The 24,191-nt window shown below is 33.1% G+C and overlaps 1 protein-coding gene across 2 annotated transcripts; it reads right to left on the bottom strand.

The window, feature by feature from the left end:
• Positions 1–16,058: 16,058 nt before the first annotated feature.
• LOC119614545 (protein gurken-like) lies at positions 16,059–21,884 on the bottom strand. 2 transcript variants are annotated; one of them, XM_037970664.1, is made up of 3 exons: positions 21,817–21,884; positions 17,050–17,619; positions 16,059–16,987 (listed from the first exon to the last, which is right to left on the bottom strand). In XM_037970664.1, exons 2-3 carry the CDS (start codon positions 17,552–17,554, stop codon positions 16,779–16,781), a joined length of 714 nt encoding a protein of 237 aa, XP_037826592.1. In that variant the 5' UTR covers positions 17,555–17,619; positions 21,817–21,884; the 3' UTR covers positions 16,059–16,778. The 2 variants fall into 2 exon arrangements, with proteins under 2 accessions (XP_037826592.1, XP_037826591.1); XM_037970663.1 differs by lacking the exon at positions 21,817–21,884 and adding an exon at positions 20,956–21,618.
• Between the last annotated feature and the right edge of the window lie 2,307 nt (positions 21,885–24,191).

Below are 24,191 nucleotides of genomic sequence, written 5' to 3'. Positions count from 1 at the left end.
GAATATAGACTATATGCTATAAACTAGACTATAGACTGTATTATAGACTGGACTCTAAACTAGACTATAGAGTAAACCATTGAATAAACTAAAGACTAGACTATAAACTGGACTACAGACCAGACTCTAGATTAGACTAGAATATAACTACAGACTAGAATATAGATCAGACTATCACATAAACTATAGACTAGACTATAGACTAAACCATAGACTTAACTAATGACTAGGTTATAGAATAGACTAGACTATAGACTAGACTATAGACTAGACTATAGACTAGACTATAGACTAGACTATAGACTAGACTATAGACTAGACTATAGACTAGACTATAGACTAGACTATAGACTAGACTATAGACTAGACTATAGACTAGACTATAGACTAGACTATAGACTAGACTATAGACTAGACTATAGACTAGACTATAGACTAGACTATAGACTAGACTATAGACTAGACTATAGACTAGACTATAGACTAGACTATAGACTAGACTATAGACTAGACTATAGACTAGACTATAGACTAGACTATAGACTAGACTATAGACTAGACTATAGACTAGACTATAAACTAGTCTATAGACTAGACTATAGACTAGACTAGACTATAGACTAGACTAGACTATAGACTAGACTAGACTATAGACTAGACTATAGACTAGACTATAGACTAGACTATAGACTAGACTATAGACCAGACTATAGACTAGACTATAGACTAGACTATAGACTAGACTATAGACTGGACTATAGACTAGATTATAGACTAGACTATAGACTAGACTATAGACTAGACTATAGACTAGACTATAGACTAGACTATAGACTAGACTATAGACTAGACTATAGACTAGACTATAGACTAGACTATAGACTAGACTATAGACTAGACTATAGACTAGACTATAGACTAGACTATAGACTAGACTATAGACTAGACTATAGTCTAGTCTATAGTCTAGTCTATAGACTAGACTATAGACTAGACTATAGACTAGACTATAGACTAGACTATAGACTAGACTATAGACTAGACTATAGACTAGACTATAGACTAGACTATAGACTAGACTATAGACTAGACTATAGACTAGACTATAGACTAGACTATAGACTAGACTATAGACTAGACTATAGACTAGACTATAGACTAGACTATAGACTAGACTATAGACTAGACTATAGACTAGACTATAGACTAGACTATAGACTAGACTATAGACTAGACTATAGACTAGACTATAGACTAGACTATAGACTAGACTATAGACTAGACTATAGACTAGACTATAGACTAGACTATAGACTAGACTATAGACTAGACTATAGACTAGACTATAGACTAGACTATAGACTAGACTATAGACTAGACTATAGACTAGACTATAGACTAGACTATAGACTAGACTATAGACTAGACTATAGACTAGACTATAGACTAGACTATAGACTAGACTATGGACTAGACTATAGACTAGACTATAGACTAGACTATAGACTAGACTATATACTAGACTATAGACTAGACTATAGACTAGACTATAGACTAGACTATAGACTAGACTACTAGACTATAGACTAGACTCGACGTAGACGGACTATAGACTACGATAGAGGACTATAGACTACTAGACTATAGACTGACTATAGACTGGACTATCGACTAGACTATAGACTAGACTATAGACTAGACTATAGACTAGACTAGACTAGACTATAGACTAGACTATAGACTAGACTATAGACTAGACTATAGACTAGACTATAGACTAGACTATAGACTAGACTATAGACTAGACTATAGACTAGACTATAGACTAGACTATAGACTAGACTATAGACTAGACTATAGACTAGACTATAGACTAGACTATAGACTAGACTATAGACTAGACTATAGACTAGACTATAGACTAGACTATGGACTAGACTATAGACTAGACTATAGACTAGACTATAGACTAGACTAAGACTAGACTATAGACTAGACTATAGACTAGACTATAGACTAGACTATAGACTAGACTATAGACTAGACTATAGACTAGACGATAGACTGGACTATAGACTAGACGATAGACTGGACTATAGACTAGACTAGACGATAGACTGGACTATAGACTAGACTAGACTAGACTAGACTATAGACTAGACTATAGACTAGACTATAGACTAGACTATAGACTAGACTAGACTATAGACTAGACTATAGACTAGACTACAGACTAGACTATAGACTAGACTATAGACTAGACTATAAACTAGACTATAGACTAGACTATAGGCTAGACTATAGCCTAGACTAAAGACTAGACTACAGACTAGACTAGACTATAGACTAGACTATAGACTAGACTATAGACTAGACTATAGACTAGACTATAGACTAGACTATAGGCTAGACTACAGATAATACTATAGACTAATATATAATTAGGCAATAGACTAGAATATAGAATAGACGACAAACTATACTCTAGACTCTAAACTAAACTATATACTTGACTTTACACTAAACTATAAACTAGACTATAAACCAGACTATAAACAAGACTATAGACTAGACTATAGACTAGAATATATACTAGACTACACTATAAGCTAGACTATAGATTAAACCATAGGCTAGACTAAAGCCTAGACTAGATTATAGCCAAGGTTATAAACAAAACTATAGCCTAGACTATAGACAAGACAATAGACTATAGACTAAACCGTAGACTCGACTATAGACTAGACCATAGAATAAAATATAAACTAGAATATAGACTAGAGTATAAACTTGAATATAGACAGGACTATAGACTAGGTTGAAGAGTAGACTATATTTTAGGCTGAAGACTAAACTATAATCTAGACTGTAGACTATAGAATACACTATAGATATTATTATAGACTAGACTATAGACTATATTATAGACTATACTCTAGACTAGATTAGACGCTAAACTATACTTTTTCTGTACACTGCCCTACAGAGTAGATTGTAGACTAGACTGTAGACCAGACTATAGATGAAACTTTAGACTGGACTATAGACAAGACAATAGACTAGACTATAGACTAAACCTTAGACTGGACTTTGGACTAAAATATAGACTAGACTATAAACTAGAATATAGACTTGACTATAGACTAGACTAACGAGTAGACTATAGTCTAGACTGTAGACTAGACTATAGAATACGCTATCAACTAGACTATATTATAGACTTTACTCTAGACTAGATTATAGACTAAACTATACATTTTCTATATACTAAACTATCGACTACACTACAGACTAGACTATAGGCTAGACTAAAGACCAAACTAAAAACTAAACATTAGACAAAATTATCGGCAAAACTATAACCAGACCATAGAAGGGACAATAGACTGGACTATTGACTAGTCTGTAAAATAAATTATTTCCGTATTTTTCTAACAAAAACTACATACATACTTAATTTTCCATCCCTGGTTCCTATAGTAAACTTGCTTAATGTTTTTAATTTAAAATGTTGTAAGATTTAAAAACTTTAAAGTTTAAACACATTAGTGTTATTAACTTCAACAAAAACAATATTGTTTTCGTTAAATTTTTTAAGTTTACAAAAAAGTACAAAAATTTAGTTTTGATTTTAAACATTATTAATTAATATATTTAATAACTTACCAAATTTATTGTTGGCGGCTTAACTGCTTCATTTAGTAGAAATAATGTTAATCCTGTTATTTTGTTAAATTCATGACAAATTTATTAAATTCTTCTTTTTTGAAACTTTACTGCTGCTGCTTTAAATTTGTTTAAATAAACAAACAAACAAACAAACATGAAGAAGCTTGTTTAGCTTAATTTCACTTGCAGGCTGTTGTATTGTAGTTGTTTTTGTTTTTTTCCTGCTACTGCTGCTAAATGTTTGTAGTTGTTTGCAGAAAACAAAAAAAAAACCAAAACACTTGTCTTCTTTTTTGTTTTTGTTAAAGTGATATGTTTGAATTCTCTTTCCTTTTATTTTCCTCCTTTACACGACCTTTCTCTTTAAACAAAAACAACAGCTAAAGTTTTGCTCTGCAAAAATGCTTGTTCTTGTTTTGTTTGTGTTTTCTGTGTTTTTTTTTTTCTCGTTTTTCGGCAAAAACAATTACACTTTTTGTCGCTTTTTTAATAGAATTTAAGAAACTGGTTTTAGTTTCTTTAAAATTACATGTTTATTATACATTTTTTTATTAAATTCATTGTGTTTTATTAAAACTTATAATATCAATTAGAATTTACTTGTTATTTTTTCCAAATTAACTGTTTGTTTTCTTTCTTTTACACACACGTTAGTATATACAGTGAGCAAACAGTTTTTTTTCTTCATAACACGTACATAAAAAAAGACTATAACGAGAACCGCACGCGACGACTTCTGAGCGTAAACTAATGTGTGTATTAGTTGTTGGGGCTGGCAACAGAAAAAAAACAAAACAAAAAAAAGCAACACAGAAATGTTTGTTGTTGGTTATTGGGGATTGCATGCACAAACATACAAAACATACATACATACTCACACAGCAATACATACCGAAGAAAAAAATTGCACACTCTATAAAACAAGTAAAAACAAAACAAACAAAAAAAGCACAAACCCACAAAACAAAACCGGCTTATTTTATACATCATCATCGCCATCATCATCATCATAAGTATCATTATTATCTTCTTTTACTTAGAGAGAAGTACTCTTCTCATTTAGTACTTGTAATGAGTGTGATTAAATGTGTGTGCTTATTTCTTCTTCTTTAAGTGAGTGTAATATTTGAGTTTGTTTTTGTTTGCAATTTTTTCTGTTCGTTTAAACATTATGCATGTTTCAGGGATGGAAAATAAAAAAAAATTTTTAACCTTTTCGGAAACTACACCGGTCCATTTTCTGGCTAAACTATAGGAGCTAGGACCAAAACAATGAAAATCTGTGTTCACTTATAAATTCTACCAAAATTTTACTTTTTGAGTGAAAACATAAAAGTCCATTTTCTGGCTAAACTATAGGAGCTAGGGCCAAAACAATGAAAATCTGTGATCACTTATAAATCCCACCAAAATTCGATTTTTTATGTGACAACATAAAAGTCCATTTTCTGGCTAAACTATAGGAGCTAGGGCCAAAACAATGAAAATTTGTGATCACTTGTAAATCCCACCAAAATTTGGTTTTTTGAGTGAAAACATAAAAGTCCATTTTCTGGCTAAACTATAGGAGTTAGGGCCAAAACAATGAAAATCTGTGATCACTTGTAAATCCCTCCAAAATTTGGTTTTTTGGGTGAAAACATAAAAGTCCATTTTCTTGTTAAACTATAGGAGCTAGGGCCAAAACAATGAAAATCTGTGATCACTTGTAAATCACACCAAAATTTGGCTTTTTGAGTGAAAACATAAAAGTCCATTTTCTGGCTAAACTATAGGAGCTAGGGCCAAAACAATGAAAATCTGTGATCACTTATGAATCCTACCAAAATTCGATTTTATGAGTGAAAACATAAAAGTCCATTTTCTGGCTAAACTATAGGAGTTAGGGCCAAAACAATGAATATCTGTGATCACTTATGAATCCTAGCAAAATTCGATTTTATGAGTGAAAACATAAAGGTCCATTTTCTGGCTAAACTATAGGAGTTAGGGCCAAAACAATGAATATCTGTGATCACTGGTAAATCCCACAGAAATTTGTTTTTTTGAGTGAAAACATAAAAGTCCATTTTCTGGCTAAACTATAGGAGCTAGGGCCGAAACAATAAAAATCTGTGATCACCTATAAATCCCACCAAAATTCGATTTTTTCAGTGACAACATAAAAGTCCATTTTATGGCTAAACTATAGTAGCTAGGGCCAAAACAATGAAAATCTGTGATCACTTGTAAATCCCACCAAAATTCGATTTTTGAGTGAAAACATAAAAGTCCAATTTCAGGCTAAACTATAGGAGTTAGGGCCAAAACAATGAAAATCTGTGATCACTTCTAAATGCCACCAAAATTTGGTTTTTTGAGTGAAAACATAAAAGTCCATTTTCTGGCTAAACTATAGGAGCTAGGGCAAAAACAATACAAATCTGTGATCGCTTGTAAATCCCACTAACATTTGGTTTTCTGAGTGAAAACATAAAAGTCCATTTTCTGGCTAAACTATAGGAGCTAGGGCCAAAACAATGAAAATCTGTGATCACTTGTAAATCCCGCCAAAACAATGAAAATCTGTGATCACTTCTAAATACCACCAAAATTTGGTTTTTTGAGTGAAAACATAAAAGTCCATTTTCTGGCTAAACTATAGGAGCTAGGGCCAAAACAATGAAAATCTGTGATCACTTGTAAATACCACCAAAATTTGGTTTTGTGAGTGAAAACATAAAAGTCCAATTTCTGGCTAAACTATAGGAGCTAGGGCCAAAACAATGAAAATCTGTGATCACTTGTAAATCCCACCAAAATTTTGTTTTTTGAGTGAAAACATAAAAGTCCATTTTCAATTCGATTTTTTGAGTGAAAACATTAAAATCCATTTTCTGGCTAAACTAGAGGAGCTAGGGCCAAAGTAATGAAAATCTGTGATCACTTCTAAATCCCACCAAAATTTGGTTTTTTGAGTGAAAACATAAAAGTCCATTTTCTGGCTAAACTATAGGAGCTAGGGCTAAAACAATGAAAATCTGTGATCACTTATGAATCCTACCAAAATTCGATTTTTTGAGTGAAAACATTAAAATCCATTTTCTGGCTAAACTAGAGAAGCTAGGGCCAAAACAATGAAAATCTGTGATCACTTGTAAATCCCACTAAAATTTGGTTTTTTGAGTGAAAACATAAAAGTCCATTTTCTGGCTAAACTATAAGAGCTAGGGCCAAAACAATGAAAATCTGTGATCACTTGTAAATCCCACTAAAATTTTGTTTTTTGAGTGAAAACATAAAAGTCCATTTTCAATTCGATTTTTTGAGTGAAAACATTAAAATCCATTTTCTGGCTAAACTAGAGGAGCTAGGGCCAAAACAATGAAAATCTGTGATCACTTCTAAATCCCACAAAAATTTGGTTTTTTGAGTGAAAACATAAAAGTCCATTTTCTGGCTAAACTATAGGAGCTAGGGCCAAAACAATGAAAATCTGTGATCACTTGTAAATCCCACTAAAATTTGGTTTTTTGAGTGAAAACATAAAAGTCCATTTTCTGGCTAAACTATAAGAGCTAGGGCCAAAACAATGAAAATCTGTGATCACTTGTAAATCCCACCAAAATTTGGTTTTTTGAGTGAAAACATAAAAGTCCATTTTCTGGCTAAACTATAGGAGCTAGGGCCAAAACAATGAAAATCTGTGATCACTTATGAATCCTACCAAAATTCGATTTTTTGAGTGAAAACATTAAAATCCATTTTCTGGCTAAACTATAGGAGCTAGGACCAAAACAATGAAAATCTGTGATCACTTCTAAATCCCTCCAAAATTTGGTTTTTTGAGTGAAAACATAAAAGTGCATTTTCTGGCTAAACTATAGGAGCTAGAGCCAAAACAATGAAAATCTGTGATCACTTCTAAATCCCTCCAAAATTTGGTTTTTTGAGTGAAAACATAAAAGTCCATTTTCAATTCGATTTTTTGAGTGAAAACATTAAAATCCATTTTCTGGCTAAACTAGAGGAGCTAGGGCCAAAACAATGAAAATCTGTGATCACTTCTAAATCCCACCAAAATTTGGTTTTTTGAGTGAAAACATAAAAGTCCATTTTCTGGCTAAACTATAGGAGCTAGGGCTAAAACAATGAAAATCTGTGATCACTTATGAATCCTACCAAAATTCGATTTTTTGAGTGAAAACATTAAAATCCATTTTCTGGCTAAACTAGAGAAGCTAGGGCCAAAACAATGAAAATCTGTGATCACTTGTAAATCCCACTAAAATTTGGTTTTTTGAGTGAAAACATAAAAGTCCATTTTCTGGCTAAACTATAAGAGCTAGGGCCAAAACAATGAAAATATGTGATCACTTGTAAATCCCACTAAAATTTTGTTTTTTGAGTGAAAACATAAAAGTCCATTTTCAATTCGATTTTTTGAGTGAAAACATTAAAATCCATTTTCTGGCTAAACTAGAGGAGCTAGGGCCAAAACAATGAAAATCTGTGATCACTTCTAAATCCCACAAAAATTTGGTTTTTTGAGTGAAAACATAAAAGTCCATTTTCTGGCTAAACTAAAGGAGCTAGGGCCAAAACAATGAAAATCTGTGATCACTTGTAAATCCCACCAAAATTTTGTTTTTTGAGTGAAAACATAAAAGTCCATTTTCTGGCTAAACTAGAGGAGCTAGGGCCAAAACAATGAAAATCTGTGATCACTTGTAAATCCCACCAAAATTTTGTTTTTTGATTGAAAACATAAAAGTCCATTTTCTGGCTAAACTAGAGGAGCTAGGGCCAAAACAATGAAAATCTGTGATCACTTGTAAATCCCACCAAAATTTGGTTTTTTGCGTGAAAACATAAAAGTCCATTTTCTGGCTAAACTATAGGAGCTAGGGCCAAAACAATGAAAATCTGTGATCACTTGTATGAAAACATAAAAGTCCATTTTCTGGCTAAACTAGAGGAGGTAGGGCTAAACTATAGGAGCTAGGGCCAAAACAATGAAAATCTGTGATCACTTATAAATCCTACCAAAATTTGACTTTTTGAGTGAAAACATAAAAGTCCATTTTCTGGCTAAACTATAGGAGCTAGGGCCAAAACAGTAAAAATCTGTGATCACTTGATTTGTGATCACAGATTTTTACTGTTTTGTTTTTTGAGTGAAAACATAAAAGTCCATTTTCTGGCTAAACTATAGGAGCTAGGGCTAAAACAATGAAAATCTGTGATCACTTATGAATCCTACCAAAATTCGATTTTTTGAGTGAAAACATTAAAATCCATTTTCTGGCTAAACTATAGGAGTTAGGGCCAAAACAATGAAAATCTGAGATCACTTCTAAATCCCACCAAAATTTGGTTTTTTGAGTGAAAACATAAAAGTCCATTTTCTGGCTAAACTATAGGAGCTAGGGCCAAAACAATGAAAATCTGTGATCACTTGTAAATCCCTCCAAAATGTGGTTTTTTGAGTGAAAACATAAAAGTCCATTTTCTGGCTAAACTATAGGAGCTAGGGCCAAAACAATGAAAATCTGTGATCACTTATAAATCCTACCAAAATTTGACTTTTTGAGTGAAAACATAAAAGTCCATTTTCTGGCTAAACTATAGGAGCTAGGTCCAAAACAGTAAAAATCTGTGATCACTTGTAAATCCCACCAAAATTTGGTTTTTTGAGTGAAAACATAAAAGTCCATTTTTTGGCTAAACTATAGGAGCTAGGGCCAAAACAATGAAAATCTGTGATCACTTGTAAATCCCTCCAAAATGTGGTTTTTTGGGTAAAAACATTAAAGTCCATTTTCTGGCTAAACTATAGGAGCTAGGGCCAAAACAATGAAAATCTGTGATCACTTATGAATCCTACCAAAATTTGATTTTTTGAGTGAAAACATTAAAACCCATTTTCTGGCTAAACTATAGGAGCTAGGGCCAAAACAATGAAAATCTGTGATCACTTATAAATCCCACCAAAATTTGGTTTTTTGAGTGAAAACATAAAAGTCCATTTTCTGGCTAAACTAGAGGAGCTAGGGCCAAAACAATGAAAATCTGTGATCACTTGTAAATCCCTCCAAAATGTGTTTTTTTGGGTGAAAACATAAAAGTCCATTTTCTGGCTAAACTATAGGAGCTAGGGCCAAAACAATGAAAATCTGTGATCACTTCTAAATCCCACCAAAATTTTGTTTTTTGAGTGAAAACATAAAAGTCCATTTTCTGGCTAAACTAAAGGAGCTAGGGCCAAAACAATGAAAATCTGTGATCACTTGTAAATCCCACCAAAATTTGGTTTTTTGGGTGAAAACATAAAAGTCCATTTTCTGGCTAAACTAGAGTAGCTAGGGCCAAAACAATGAAAATCTGTGATCACTTGTAAATCCCACCAAAATTTGGTTTTTTGAGTGAAAACATAAAAGTCCATTTCTGGCTAAACTATAGGAGCTAGGGCCAAAACAATGAAAATCTGTGATCACTTATGAATCCTACCAAAATTCGATTTTTTGATTGAAAACATTAAAAGTCCATTTTCTGGCTAAACTAGAGTAGCTAGGGCCAAAACAATGAAAATCTGTGATCACTTGTAAATCCCACCAAAATTTGGTTTTTTGAGTGAAAACATAAAAGTCCATTTTCTGGCTAAACTATAGGAGCTAGGGCCAAAACAATGAAAATCTGTGATCACTTCTAAATCCCACCAAAATTTGGTTTTTTGAGTGAAAACATAAAAGTCCATTTTCTGGCTAAACTAGAGGAGCTAGGGCCAAAACAACGAAAATCTGTGATCACTTGTAAATCCCTCCAAAATTTGGTTTTTTGGGTGAAAACATAAAAGTCCATTTTCTGCCTAAACTAGAGGAGCTAGGGCCAAAACAACGAAAATCTGTGATCACTTGTAAATCCCACCAAAATTTGGTTTTTTGAGTGAAAACATAAAAGTCCATTTTCTGGCTAAACTATAGGAGCTAGGGCCAAAACAATGAAAATCTGTGATCACTTGTAAATCCCACCAAAATTTGGTTTTTTGAGTGAAAACATAAAAGTCCATTTTCTGGCTAAACTATAGGAGCTAGGGCCAAAACAATGAAAATCTGTGATCACTTATAAATCCTACCAAAATTTGACTTTTTGAGTGAAAACATAAAAGTCCATTTTCTGGCTAAACTATAAGAGCTAGGGCCAAAACAATGAAAATCTGTGATCACTTATGAATCCCACCAAAATTTGACTTTTTGAGTGAAAACATAAAAGTCCATTTTCTGGCTAAACTGTAGGAGCTAGGGCTAAAACAATGAAAATCTGTGATCACCTATAAATCCTACTAAAATTCGTTTTTTTTTTTTTTTTTTGTGAAAACATAAAAGTCCATTTTTTGGCTAAACTATAGGAGCTAGGGCCAAAACAATGAAAATCTGTGATCTTTTCAAAATCCCACCAAAATTTGGTTTTTTGGGTGAAAACATAAAAGTCCATTTTCTGGCTAAACTATAGGAGCTAGGGCCAAAACAATGAAAATCTGTGATCACTTATGAATCCTACCAAAATTCGATTTTTTGAGTGAAAACCTAAAAGTCCATTTTCTGGCTAACTATAGGAGCTAGGTCCAAAACAATAAAAATCTGTGATCACTTGTAAATCCCACCAAAATTTGGTTTTTTGGGTGAAAAGATAAAAGTCCATTTTCTGGCTAAACTAGAGGAGCTAGGGCCAAAACAATGAAAATCTGTGATCACTTATAAATCCCTCCAAAACTTGGTTTTTTGACTGAAAACATAAAAGTCCATTTTCTGGCTAAACTAGAGGAGCTAGGGCCAAAACAATGAAAATCTGTGATCACTTCAAAATCCCACCAAAATTTGGTTTTTTGGGTGAAACCATAAAAGTCCATTTTCTGGCTAAACTATAGGAGCTAGGGCCAAAACAATGAAAATCTGTGATCACTTGTAAATCCCACCAAAATTTGGTTTTTTGAGTGAAAACATAAAAGTCCATTTTCTGGCTAAACTATAGGAGCTAGGTCCAAAACAATAAAAATCTGTGATCACTTGTAAATCCCACCAAAATTTGGTTTTTTGGGTGAAAACATAAAAGTCCATTTTCTGGCTAAACTATAGGAGCTAGGGCCAAAACAATGAAAATCTGTGATCACTTATGAATCCTACCAAAATTCGATTTTTTGAGTGAAAACATTAAAAGTCCATTTTCTGGCTAAACTAGAGGAGCTAGGCCTAAAACAATGAAAATCTGTGATCACTTTTAAATCCTAACAAAATTCGACTTTTTGAGTGAAAACATAAAAATCCATTTTCTGGCTAAACTATAGGAGCTAGGGCCAAAACAATGAAAATCTGTGATCACTTGTAAATCCCACCAAAATTTGGTTTTTTGAGTGAAAACATAAAAGTCCGTTTTCTGGCTAATCTATAGGAGCTAGGGCCAAAACAATGAAAATCTGTGATCACTTATAAATCCTATCAAAATTCGATTTTTTGAGTGAAAACATAAAAGTCCATTTTCTGGCTAAACTAGAGGAGCTAGGGCCAAAACAATGAAAATCTGTGATCACTTGTAAATCCTACCAAAATTTGGTTTTTTGAGTGAAAACATAAAAGTCCATTTTCTGGCTAAACTAGAGGAGCTAGGGCCAAAACAATGAAAATCTGTGATCACTTGTAAATTGTACTAAAATTTGATTTTGTGAGTGAAAACATAAAGGTTTTGCTGGTCCATATACAAGGCAATGGCCACTCCATAGTCTAATCAATATTGCCCATTCGTTCACGCACTAATCACTACATTCGTTTCTTAGACTAGTCAATAGACACCAGTCGATAGCTGCCTACAACTTTCCTCAACTCTGTTTTAGCATGAGTCAACTTTGGATCCCCCCACCACTCCAAATGTTGGTTCCTTCATAATTTGAACTTTAGTTATTGTTGTTGTAGCTAATAGTTCTCTACAAAGCACATCCATCATATTCATCACACAATAATGTTTGTCATTCCCCAAACATTTGTATAAAAATACAATTTTGTTTGTTGTTGTAGTTGTTTTGTGGTTTTGTTGTTCATTCCTTTATGTACCTCTATATTTGTCATTTTACTCAGGGATGGAAAAGTTGTTACTTCTTTATTTTATTTAGTATTTTTTGACCACGTCTAGCCCATAGAAGTCAATTGACAAATACTAACATAAACAATTCAGTAGATGAGTTAATGATCTATTTCTTTTCATGATGAATATTGAAAGACTAGTTAATAGAATAGTCAATAAACTGGTCCATTGACTAGTCCATAGATCAGTCTGTACAGTTATTAACAGTCATATCTTTAGAATAAAAACCCAAAAATATGTACTGTTTTGTAAAAATTGTACTCTTTCAAAAATTAAGTTTTCCATGCCTGAGTTGGCTACTTTAGTTATTGTTGCTGTGTGCTCTTTTGGGTCGATAAAAGTTTTCTTTGTTTTTGTTTTTATTTCGCTTCTTTTTGATTTTGTTTTTCGTTTTTTGCATGTTTGCTTTTGATTCCTGTTATTTACCTACTGTGATGCATTTAATCTGTCTTTTTACTTATGTATTTTGTTTGACTGTTTGATTTTGTTGCTGCTTTGGGTGAATATTGTTCAATTTTGCTTTGTTCTCTTTTCAAAAAATGTTTGCTTTTGTTTTTGTATGAAAAAATCAAATATTTTCTGCACATTTGTTGTTGACTAAATTTTAATAGTGATATGTTTGAAGCGAACATGATGGATGTTGCAAATCTGTAAACATCGGAGAAAACTACCAATAGGAAAAATTTTGAAAGAGGAAATTTTCGAATGAAATAAATTTTAAAAATGTGTAATATTGAATACTCTGAAGGAGACATATTATAAAAAGTCCAGTTCAATTCTAGTTCAGTTCCAGATCAGTTGTAGTTCAGTTCTAGTTCAGTTCTACTTCAGTTCTAGTTCAGTTCTGGTTTAGTTCTACTTCTGTTCTAGTTCAGTTCTAGTTCAGTTCCAGTTCAGTTCTAGTTCAGTTCTAGTTCAGTTCCAGTTCAGTTCTAGTTCAGTTCTAGTTCAGTTCTAGTTCAGTTCTAGTTCAGTTCAGTTCTAGTTCAATTCTAGTTCAGTTGTAGTTCAATTCTAGTTCGGTTCTAGTTCAGTTCAAGTTCATTTCTAGTTCAGTTCTAGTTTTAGTTCTAGTTCAGTTCAGTTCTAGTTCAGATCTAGTTCAGTTCTAGTTCAGTTCTAGTTCAGTTCTAGTTCAGTTCTAGTTCAGTTCTAGTTCAGTTCTAGTTCAGTTCTAGTTCAGTTCTAGTTCAGTTCTAGGTCAGTTGTAGTTCAGTTCCAGTTCAGTTCTAGTTCAGTTCTAGTTCAGTTCTAGTTCAGTTCTAGTTCAGTTCTAATTCAGTTCTAGTTCAGTTCTAGTTCAGTCTAGTTCAGTTCTAGTTCTAGTTCAGTTCTAGTTCAGTTCTAGTAGTTAGTTCAGTTCTAGTTCAGTTATAGTTCAGTTCTAGTTCAGTTCTAGTTCAGTTCTAGTTCAGTTCTAAGTTCAGTTCTAGTTCAGTTCTAGTTCAGTTCTAGTTCAGTTCTAGTTCCAGTTCTAGTTCAGTTCTAGTTCAGTTCTAGTTAGTTCTAGTTCATTCTAGTTCAGTTCTAGTTCAGTTCTAGTTCAGTTCTAGTTCAGTTCTAGTCAGTTCTAGTTCAGTTCTAGTTCAGTTCTAGTTCAGTTCTAGTTCAGTTCTAGTTCAGTTCTAGTTCAGTTCTAGTTCAGTTCTAGTTCAGTTCTAGTTCAGTTCTAGTTACAGTTCTAGTTCGTTCTAGTTCAGTTCATTTCAGTTCTGTTCAGTTCTAGTTAAGTTTAGTTCAGTTCTAGTTCAGTTCTAGTTCAGTTCTAGTTCAGTTCAGTTCAGTTCTAGTTCAGTTCTAGTTCAGTTCTAGTTCAGTTCTAGTTCAGTTCTAGTTCAGTTTCTAGTTCAGTTTAGTCAGTTCTAGTTCAGTTCTAGTTCAGTTCTAGTTCAGTTCTAGTTCAGTTCTAGTTCAGTTCTAGTTCAGTTCTAGTTCAGTTCTAGTTCAGTCTAGTTCAGTTCTAGTTCAGTTCTAGTTCTAGTTCAGTTCTAGTTCAGTTCTAGTTCAGTTCTAGTTCAGTTCTAGTTCAGTTCTAGTTCAGTCTGTCAGTTCTAGTTTCCAGTTCAGTTTCTAGTTCAGTTCTAGTTCAGTTCTAGTTCAGTTCTAGTTCAGTTCTAGTTCAGTTCTAGTTCAGTTCTAGTTCAGTTCTAGTTCAGTTCTAGTTCAGTTCTAGTTCAGTTCTAGTTCAGTTCTAGTTCAGTTCTAGTTCAGTTCTAGTTCAGTTCTAGTTTCTAGTTCTAGTTCAGTTCTAGTTCAGTTCTAGTTCAGTTCTAGTTCAGTTCTAGTTCAGTTCTAGTTCAGTTCTAGTTCAGTTCTAGTTCAGTTCTAGTTCAGTTCTAGTTCAGAGTTCAGTTCTAGTTCAGTTCTAGTTCAGTTCTAGTTCAGTTCTAGTTCAGTTCTAGTTCAGTTCTAGTTCAGTTCTAGTTCAGTTCTAGTTCAGTTCTAGTTCAGTTCTAGTTCAGTTCTAGTTCAGTTCTAGTTCAGTTCTAGTTCAGTTCTAGTTCAGTTCTAGTTCAGTTCTAGTTCAGTTCTAGTTCAGTTCTAGTTCAGTTCTAGTTCAGTTCTAGTTCAGTTCTAGTTCAGTTCTAGTTCAGTTCTAGTTCAGTTCTAGTTCAGTTCTAGTTCAGTTCTAGTTCAGTTCTAGTTCAGTTCTAGTTCAGTTCTAGTTCAGTTCTAGTTCAGTTCTAGTTCAGTTCTAGTTCAGTTCTAGTTCAGTTCTAGTTCAGTTCTAGTTCAGTTCTAGTTCAGTTCTAGTTCTAGTTCAGTTCTAGTTCAGTTCTAGTTCAGTTCTAGTTCAGTTCTAGTTCAGTTCTAGTTCAGTTCTAGTTCAGTTCTAGTTCAGTTCTAGTTCAGTTCTAGTTCAGTTCTAGTTCAGTTCTAGTTCAGTTCTAGTTCAGTTCTAGTTCAGTTCTAGTTCAGTTCTAGTCAGTTCTAGTTCAGTTCTAGTTCAGTTCAGTTCAGTTCTAGTTCAGTTGTAGTTCAGTTCTAGTTCAGTTCTAGTTCAGTTCTAGTTCAGTTCTAGTTCAGCTCTAGTTCAGTTCTAGTTCAGTCTAGTTCTAGTTCTAGTTAGTTCTAGTTCAGTTCTAGTTCAGTTCTAGTTCAGTTCTAGTTCAGTTCTAGTTCAGTTCTAGTTCTAGGTTAGTTCAAGTTTATTGCAACTCCAACTTGTTGCAAGTTAAGAGCGAGCCGAATTTGGCTTGACATCTATAAGTGGTCCTTCGCACTAAATATATTTAGATATTTACTTAAGATTAAAAGAAAAAACACATTAAATCTTAAATATTTAATACGTCATTTTATTATTATTATAAAAAAATTACAAAAATTTATATACAAAGGAAATTAAGAATAAATAAATCGAAAGCAAAAATTTGTATATAAATTAAATACTACTAAGGGAGAATAAAGAAAGGGGCAACTGAAAAGTTGCAAAAATATATTAATTTTTAAATTAATTTCAAAAAATATTCTATAACTAAAAGCGCCTCAGTAAGAAAAGAAGAAAAAATTACAAACTATACGCAGCCACGTACAAATTTTGCAAAATTATTAGAAATAATATAAATTTTGAAGAAAAAGCGCGCTTTTCTTTAAAAAAGAAAAAAATATTAATGAAAATTATAAATCATCTACTAGAAAATTAACTACTTTCCATGGAAACTACTGGAGAATTATGAATGAATATGTAATATATTTTAAATTTTATACTAGTTAAGAAAAACTGCGCGCAGTGTTAAAAAAATTAAATTAATTTAGTGGCAAATTAATGTTAAATAAAGGATATTTTATATGAAATTAAAGTTTTCCATAACAAAAAACCCGAGGCGTTAAGGTTTCAATGTGGAAAAACTTTTCATTTTAAGTGATAACTACCAAACACCGTTAAATTTAAATAATTATTTGTAAAGAAGAAGAAAAAAATTGCACTTGTCTCTTGTAACCCGAGTCCTTTGAAATTTTTAAACGAATGTGACTTTCTTTTTGGATGAAGTCCTTTAGGTAAAGAGCATACCGGCTGCTCTAGAAGAAGAAGTCTGAGTTGTATATTTCGCGCGAAACGGCGGTTGGCATTTGAAAACAATCAGCATGCCAAAGAACAGATAAATAACCGTTAAGAAAATCAGCATGGGAAAGGAGAACACCACGCGGGCCGTTAAAATTTTCGGTTTACGTTGGTCCAATGCTGAAGAAGGCACAAAAACTCCTAGAAATATCCATGATAATAATTTAGTTTACAACCAATTAATTACAACAAAAAGCACTCACCATTAACACTTTTCGATTCACAGCGCTCACCCACATAACCATCGGCACACTCACATGAAAACAGACTCTGATTGCCCATGGGCACTCGAAAGCAACGGCCGCCATTTAAACAGAAATCTGTGAGAAATTGACCCGTACAGGCAAACGATAATACATTGTCCATTATACTTTGATAGAAGTCAATCAATTGATAACCGGGATTTTCAGGATGTTTCTTATTCTGTTTCGCTACATCAGCCAATAATAGATCACTGATTTGTTTTCCCAAATCCCCAAAAGGTTTTATGTCTTCTAAACCTCCGCCTTTACTCTGCGGTGGTGGTCTATCCTTGCCGGAGGCTTCGGCTGTTTGATCTTCAGATGCCGACTCATCATCTGTATTGATGTTAATATGATGTTTGTTGTTGTTGATCAGTTCGCCGGCACCATTGTTGCTGTAGACATGTTGTTCGTATTTCTCATTTAATGGTTGACGACCATCATCATATTGTTGATATTGCTGCATTTTATGTTGTTGTATTATGTTAAAAGTTTGCTCTTTTAGGAATAAGATTCGGCTAGAACAACAATCTGGAAGACAAGAAATAAATGAAAAAAGTTAAATTCTAGTTCGGTTCTAATTCACTTCTAGTTCAGTTGAAGTTCAGCTCTAGTTGAGTCCTACTTCAGTTTTAGTTAAGTTTTAGTTCAGTTGTGATTTAGTACTAGTTCAGTCCTAATTCAGTACTAGTTCTGCACTACATCAGTTCTAGTACATTTCTAATTCAGTTTTGTTCTAGTTCTAATTCAGTTTTAATACAGTTCTAGTTCAATTCGAGTGCTGTTCTATTTCTGTTGTATTTCATTTAAAAATCTGTTCTAGATTAGTTTTACTTCAGTTTAAGTTTAGTTCTAATTCAGTTCTAGATCACTTATAGTTCTAGTTCTGTTGTAGATCAGTTCTAGTTCAGTTCTAGTTCAGTTTTAGTTCGGTTCTAGTTCAGTTCTAGTTCAGTGCTAATTCAGTTCTAGATCAGTTTTAGTTCCGTTCTAGTTCAGTTCTAGTTCAGTTCTAGTTCAGTTCTAGTTCAGTTCTAGTTCAGTTCTAGTTCAGTTCTAGTTCAGTTCAAGTTCAGTTTTAGTTCAGTTCTAGTTCAATTCTAGTTCAGTTCTAGTTCAGTTCTAGTTCAGTTCTACTTCAGTTCTAGTTCAGTTCTAGTTCAGTTCTAGTTCAGTTCTAGTTCAGTTCTAGTTCAGTTCTAGTTCAGTTTTAGTTCAGTTTTAGTTCAGTTCTAGTTCAGTTCTAGTGCAGTTCTAGTTCAGTTCTAGTTCAGTTCTAGCTTAGTTCTAGCTTAGTTCTAGCTTAGTTCTAGTTCAGTTCTAGTTCAGTTCTAGTTCAGCTCTAGCTTAGTTCTAGTTCAGTTCTAGTTCAGTTCTAGTTCAGTTCTAGTCAGTTCTAGTTCAGTTCTAGTTCAGTTCTAGTTCAGTTCTAGTTCAGTTCTAGTTCAGTTCTAGTTCAGTTCTAGTCAGTTCTAGTTCAGTTCTAGTTCAGTTCTAGTTCAGTTCTAGTTCAGTTCTAGTTCAGTTCTAGTTCAGTTCTAGTTCAGTTCTAGTTCAGTTCTAGTTCAGTTCTAGTTCAGTTCTAGTTCAGTTCTAGTTCAGTTCTAGTTCAGTTAGTTCAGTTCTAGTTCAGTTCTAGTTCAGTTCTAGTTCAGTCTAGTTCAGTTCTAGTTCAGTTCTAGTTCAGTTCTAGTTCAGTTCTAGTTCAGTTCTAGTTCAGTTCTAGTTCAGTTCTAGTTCAGTTCTAGTCAGTTCTAGTTTCAAGTTTCAGTTCTAGTTCAGTTTAGTTCAGTTCTAGTTCAGTTCTAGTTCAGTTCTAGTTCATTTCTAGTTCAGTTCTAGTTCAGTTCTAGTTCAGTTCTAGTTCAGTTCTAGTTCATTTCTAGTGCAGTTCTAGTGCAGTTCTAGTGCAGTTTCTAGTTCAGTTCTAGTTCAGTTCTAGTGCAGTTCTAGCTTAGTTCTAGTGCAGTTCTAGTGCAGTTCTAGTGCAGTTCTAGTTCAGTTCTAGTTCAGTTCTAGTTCAGTTCTAGTTCAGTTCTAGCTTAGTTCTAGTTCAGTTCTAGTTCAGTTCAGTTCTAGTTCAGTTCTAGTTCAGTTCTAGTTCTAGTTCAGTTCTAGTTCAGTTCTAGTTCAGTTCTAGTTCAGTTCTAGTTCAGTTCTAGTTCAGTTCTAGTTCAGTTCTAGTTCAGTTCTAGTTCAGTTCTAGTTCAGTTCTAGTTCAGTTCTAGTTCAGTTCTAGTTCAGTTCTAGTTCAGTTCTAGTTCAGTTCTAGTTCTTTTCAAGTTCAGTTCTAGTTCAGTTCTAGTTCAGTTCTAGTTCAGTTCTAGTTCAGTTCTAGTTCAGTTCTAGTTCAGTTCTAGTTCAGTTCTAGTTCAGTTCTAGTTCAGTTCTAGTTCAGTTCTAGTTCAGTTCTAGTTCAGTTCTAGTTCAGTTCTAGTTCAGTTCTAGTTCAGTTCTAGTTCAGTTCTAGTTCTAATTCAGTTCCAGTTTAGTTCTAGTTCAGTTCTAGTTCAGTTCTAGTTCAGTTCTAGTTCAGTTTTACTTCAGTTCTAGTTCAGTTCTAGTTCATTTCTAGTTCATTTCTAGTTCAGTTCTAGTTTCAGTTCTAGTTCTGTTCTAGTTCTGTTCTAGTTCAGTTCTAGTTCAGTTCTAGTTCAGTTCTAGTTCAGTTCTAGTTCAGTTCTAGTTCAGTTCTAGTTCAGTTCTAGTTCAGTTCTAGTTCAGTTCTATTTCAGTTCTATATCAGTTCTAGTTCAGTTCTAGTTCAGTTCTAGTTCAGTTCTACTTCAGTTCTAGTTCAGTTCTAGTTCAGTTCTAGTTCAGTTCTAGTTCAGTTCTAGTTCAGTTCTAGTTCAGTTCTAGTTCAGTTCTAGTTCAGTTCTAGTTCAGTTCTAGTTCAGTTCTAGTTCAGTTCTAGTTCAGTTCTAGTTCAGTTCTAGTTCAGTTCTAGTTCAGTTCTAGTTCAGTTCTAGTTCAGTTCTAGTTCAGTTCTAGTTCAGTTCTAGTTCAGTTCTAGTTCAGTTCTAGTTCAGTTCTAGTTCAGTTCTAGTTCAGTTCTAGTTCAGTTCTAGTTCAGTTCTAGTTCAGTTCTAGTTCAGTTCTAGTTCAGTTCTAGTTCAGTTCTAGTTCAGTTCTAGTTCAGTTCTAGTTCAGTTCTAGTTCAGTTCTAGTTCAGTTCTAGTTCAGTTCTAGTTCAGTTCAAGTTCAGTTCTAGTTTAATTCTAGTTCAGTTCTAGTTCAGTTTCTAGTTCAGTTCTAGTTCAGTTCTAGTTCAGTTCTAGTTCAGTTCTAGTTCAGTTCTAGTTCAGTTCTAGTTCAGTTCTAGTTGAGTTCTAGTTCAGTTCATTTCTAGTTGAGTTCTAGTTCATTTCTAGTTGAGTTCTAGTTCAGTTCTGTTCTACTTCAATTCTAGTTCAGTGCTAGTTCAGTTATAGTTTTAGTTCTAGCTCAGTTCTAGTTCAGATTTAATTCAGTTCTAGTTCAGTTTTACTTCAGTTCTAGATCAGTTCTTGCATAATTTTAGTTCAGTTTAATTTCAGTTCTAGTTCAGTGCTCCAGTGAATTTTTTTAAAATAAACAAAATAAGCAAATATTATTTAAAATGTTTTCTAAATTGTATTTCGCTAAGTGATCATGCATTTATTTTCATTCTCCCTGTATTTTACTTTCTCTTGCTCTTTCTATTTTCTTTATGTCACTATTTCATTGACATTTCTTGAATATAGTTGGCTGTCATTATGACATTCTTTGTCAGTCATACAACTATAAACATCAATGAATTGAAATACATATTTGTATTTAATGATCACTGAAGATCAATGAACAGAAAATCATTCAAAAATGTTTCTTATAATTTATTTAAATCACCTGTAACTGCGACAATTGTTGACAGCATGAATATTACTCTTAGCAAATTTTTCGAAATTTGCATTGCGTTTGTAACAATGTTTCTATATTTCCGAAATTCCGTAGATAATGATAATGATCACCACTAGCAGCGTTCGCCAGGAAGCGCCGTAGTAGCAATGAAAATCACTTTTTTAAAAATGTAATTTTAAGAAATTTTCTTATTTTAACGAGGTTATTGCAAAATAAGGGTTTCACAAGCACGTGTATTAAATTGTAAACATTATAGAAATTTTTGAAAATTTAAAAATGTTTTGAAGTTACTATTTATTTTTAAATAATGCCGCACATCTTTGTCAAGTAAAATATGAACTTTTTCTTTTTAAGAAACACCGAAATTTTTGTTTTTATTACATTTTCTTAAAAAAAAATTAAGAAAATGTTTAACTAAAACATTTTATGGTTTGTTTTTATTTTTATGTTTTTTTTTTTTTAACGACCCGACAATTTATTTTCTTTTGGGCGGCCTTTCCACCATTAGACAAAACGGAAAGTAGATGCGTTGAAGCAAAAAAAAAAAAAAAATTAATGCGTTCAAAAATAGACGAAAAAACGAAGACGCGTAGCGTTAAAAGATCGCTAAAGATTTATAGAACTTTATCAATGATCGTACGATGTGAGACTAGAAGACAAATTTACTAGAGCAGCCCGCTGGTTGCCAAAAAAAAAAAAAATAAGGCATAAAGAAAACATCAGGAGATGTTGACATTTTTTGTTTTTGTTTTTAATTTTAAAATTTATCGTACTTTTTCTTAGAAATTAAAAATTTAGAGAGCGAGAGTTATTAAATAAAAAGTGATCATTCAAATAATATTTATTTACCATATTTTACTCAATAGTGGATTAGTTGTAGACAATATTTATAAAAAACTATGCTAATTTTTTACAACAGAATGAGTTTTGGATATCTCTCTTCCGTTGAGTAAAATTTAATTTAGAAGAGATAAAGAGCAAGAGCGTAAGAATTTTCTTAAAAGTTTTGTCACTGTTTTTCTTTTATCAATTTATACTTAATTTAGCAAAAGAAATGGGATATTACAGAAAAATAGGCATAGTTGTATTTTTTGGTAGGAAGAAAACAGTTTAGTACCAATTGGACCTATCGCTCGGTCAAGATTATGCGATTTGACTGATCGCGTATGTAAAAGTCTTTATTTTACATTTCTTTACAGGAAATTTTTCAGTTCAGTTCTAGTTCAGTTCTATTTCAGTTCTAGTACAGTTCTACTTCAGTTCTAGTTTAGATATAGTTCAGTTCTAGTTCAGTTTTAGTTCGGTTCTATTTCAGTTCTAGCTCAGTTCTAGTTCAGTTCTAGTTCAGTTCTAGTTCAGTTCTAGTTCAGTTCTAGTTCAGTTCTAGTTCAGTTCTAGTTCAGTTCTAGTTCAGTTCTAGTTCAGATCTAGTTCAGTTCTAGTTCAGTTCTAGTTCAGTTCTAGTTCAGTTCTAGTTCAGTTCTAGTTCAGTTCTAGTTCAGTACTAGTTCAATTCTAGTTCAGTTATAGTTCAGTTCTAGTTCAGTTCTAGTTCAGTTCTAGTTCAGTTCTAGTTCAGTTCTAGTTCAATTCTAGTTCAGTTTCTAGATCAGTTCTAGTTCAGTTCTAGTTCAGTTCTAGTTCAGTTCTAGTTCAGTTCTAGTTCAGTTCTAGTTCAGTTCTAGTTCAGTTCTAGTTCAGTTCTAGTTCATTCTAGTTCAGTACTAGTTCAATTCTAGTTCAGTTCTAGTTCAGTTCTAGTTCAGTTCTAGTTCAGTTCTAGTTCAGTTCTAGTTCAGTTCTAGTTCAGTTCTAGTTCAGTTTCTAGTTCAGTTCTAGTTCAGTTCTAGTTCAGTTTCTAGTTCAGTTCTAGTTCAGTTCTAGTTCAGTTCTAGTTCAGTTCTAGTTCAGTTCTAGTTCAGTTCTAGTTCAGTTCTAGTTCAGTTCTAGTTCAGTTCTAGTTCAGTTCTAGTTCAGTTCTAGTTCAGTTCTAGTTCAGTTCTAGTTCAGTTCTAGTTCAGTTCTAGTTCAGTTCTAGTTCAGTTCTAGTTCAGTTCTAGTTCAGTTCTAGTTCAGTTCTAGTTCAGTTTTAGTTCATTTCTAGTTCAGTTCTAGTTCAGTTCTAGTTCAGTTCTAGTTCAGTTCTAGCTCAGTTTTAGTTCAATTCTAGTTCAGTTTTAGTTCAGTTCTAGTTCAGTTCTAGTTCAGTTCTAGTTCAGTTCTAGTTCAGTCTAGTCAGTTCTAGTCAGTTCTAGTTCAGTTTCTAGTTCAGTTCTAGTTCAGTTCTAGTTCAGTTCTAGTTCAGTTCTAGTTCAGTTCTAGTTCAGTTCTAGTTCAGTTCTAGTTCAGTCCTAGCTTAGTTCTAGTTCAGTTCTAGTTCAGTTCTAGTTCAGTTCTAGTTCAGTTCTAGTTCAATTCTAGTTCAGTTCTAGTTTCAGTTCTAGTTCAGTTCTAGTTCAGTTTCTAGTTCAGTTCTAGTTCAGTTCTAGTTCAGTTCTAGTTCAGTTCTAGTTCAGTTCTAGTTCAGTTCTAGTTCAGTTCTAGTTCAGTTCTAGTTCAGTTCTAGTTCAGTTCTAGTTCAGTTCTAGTTCAGTTCTAGTCAGTTCTAGTTCAGTTCTAGTTCAGTTCTAGTTCAGTTCTAGTTCAGTTCTAGTTCAGTTCTAGTCAGTTTCTAGTTCAGTTCTAGTTCAGTTCTAGTTCAGTTCTAGTTCTAGTTCAGTTCTAGTTCAGTTCTAGTTCAGTTCTAGTTCAGTTCTATTCAGTTCTAGTTTAGTTCTAGTTCAGTTCTAGTTCTAGTTCAGTTCTTGTCATTTCTTGTCACTTCTAGTTCAGTTCTAGTTCAGTTCTAGTTCAGTTCTAGTTCAGTTCTAGTTCAGTTCTAGTTCAGTTCTAGTTCAGTTCTAGTTCAGTTCTAGTTCAGTTCTAGTTCAGTTCTAGTTCAGTTTCTAGTTCAGTTCTAGTTCAGTTCTAGTTCAGTTCTAGTTCAGTTCTAGTTCAGTTCTAGTTCAGTTCTAGTTCAGTTCTAGTTCAGTTCTAGTTCAGTTCTAGTTCAGTTCTAGTTCAGTTCTAGTTCAGCTCTAGTTCTGTACTAGTTCAGTTCTTGTTCAGATCTAGTTCAGTTCTAGTTCAGTTCTAGTTCAGTTCTAGTTCAGTTCTAGTTCAGTTCTAATTCAGTTCTAGTTCATTTCTAGTTCAGTTCTAGTTCAGTTCTAGTTCAGTTCTAG

This window comes from Lucilia sericata, unplaced genomic scaffold (genome assembly GCF_015586225.1).
Source record: "Lucilia sericata isolate MDLA Ls3-8-SP2 unplaced genomic scaffold, ASM1558622v1 Contig003043F_arrow, whole genome shotgun sequence".
Classification (NCBI taxonomy): Eukaryota; Metazoa; Arthropoda; class Insecta; order Diptera; family Calliphoridae; genus Lucilia; species Lucilia sericata.
The sequence above is the reverse complement of the archived record's forward strand: the minus strand, read 5'-3'. Positions and strand labels throughout refer to the sequence as shown.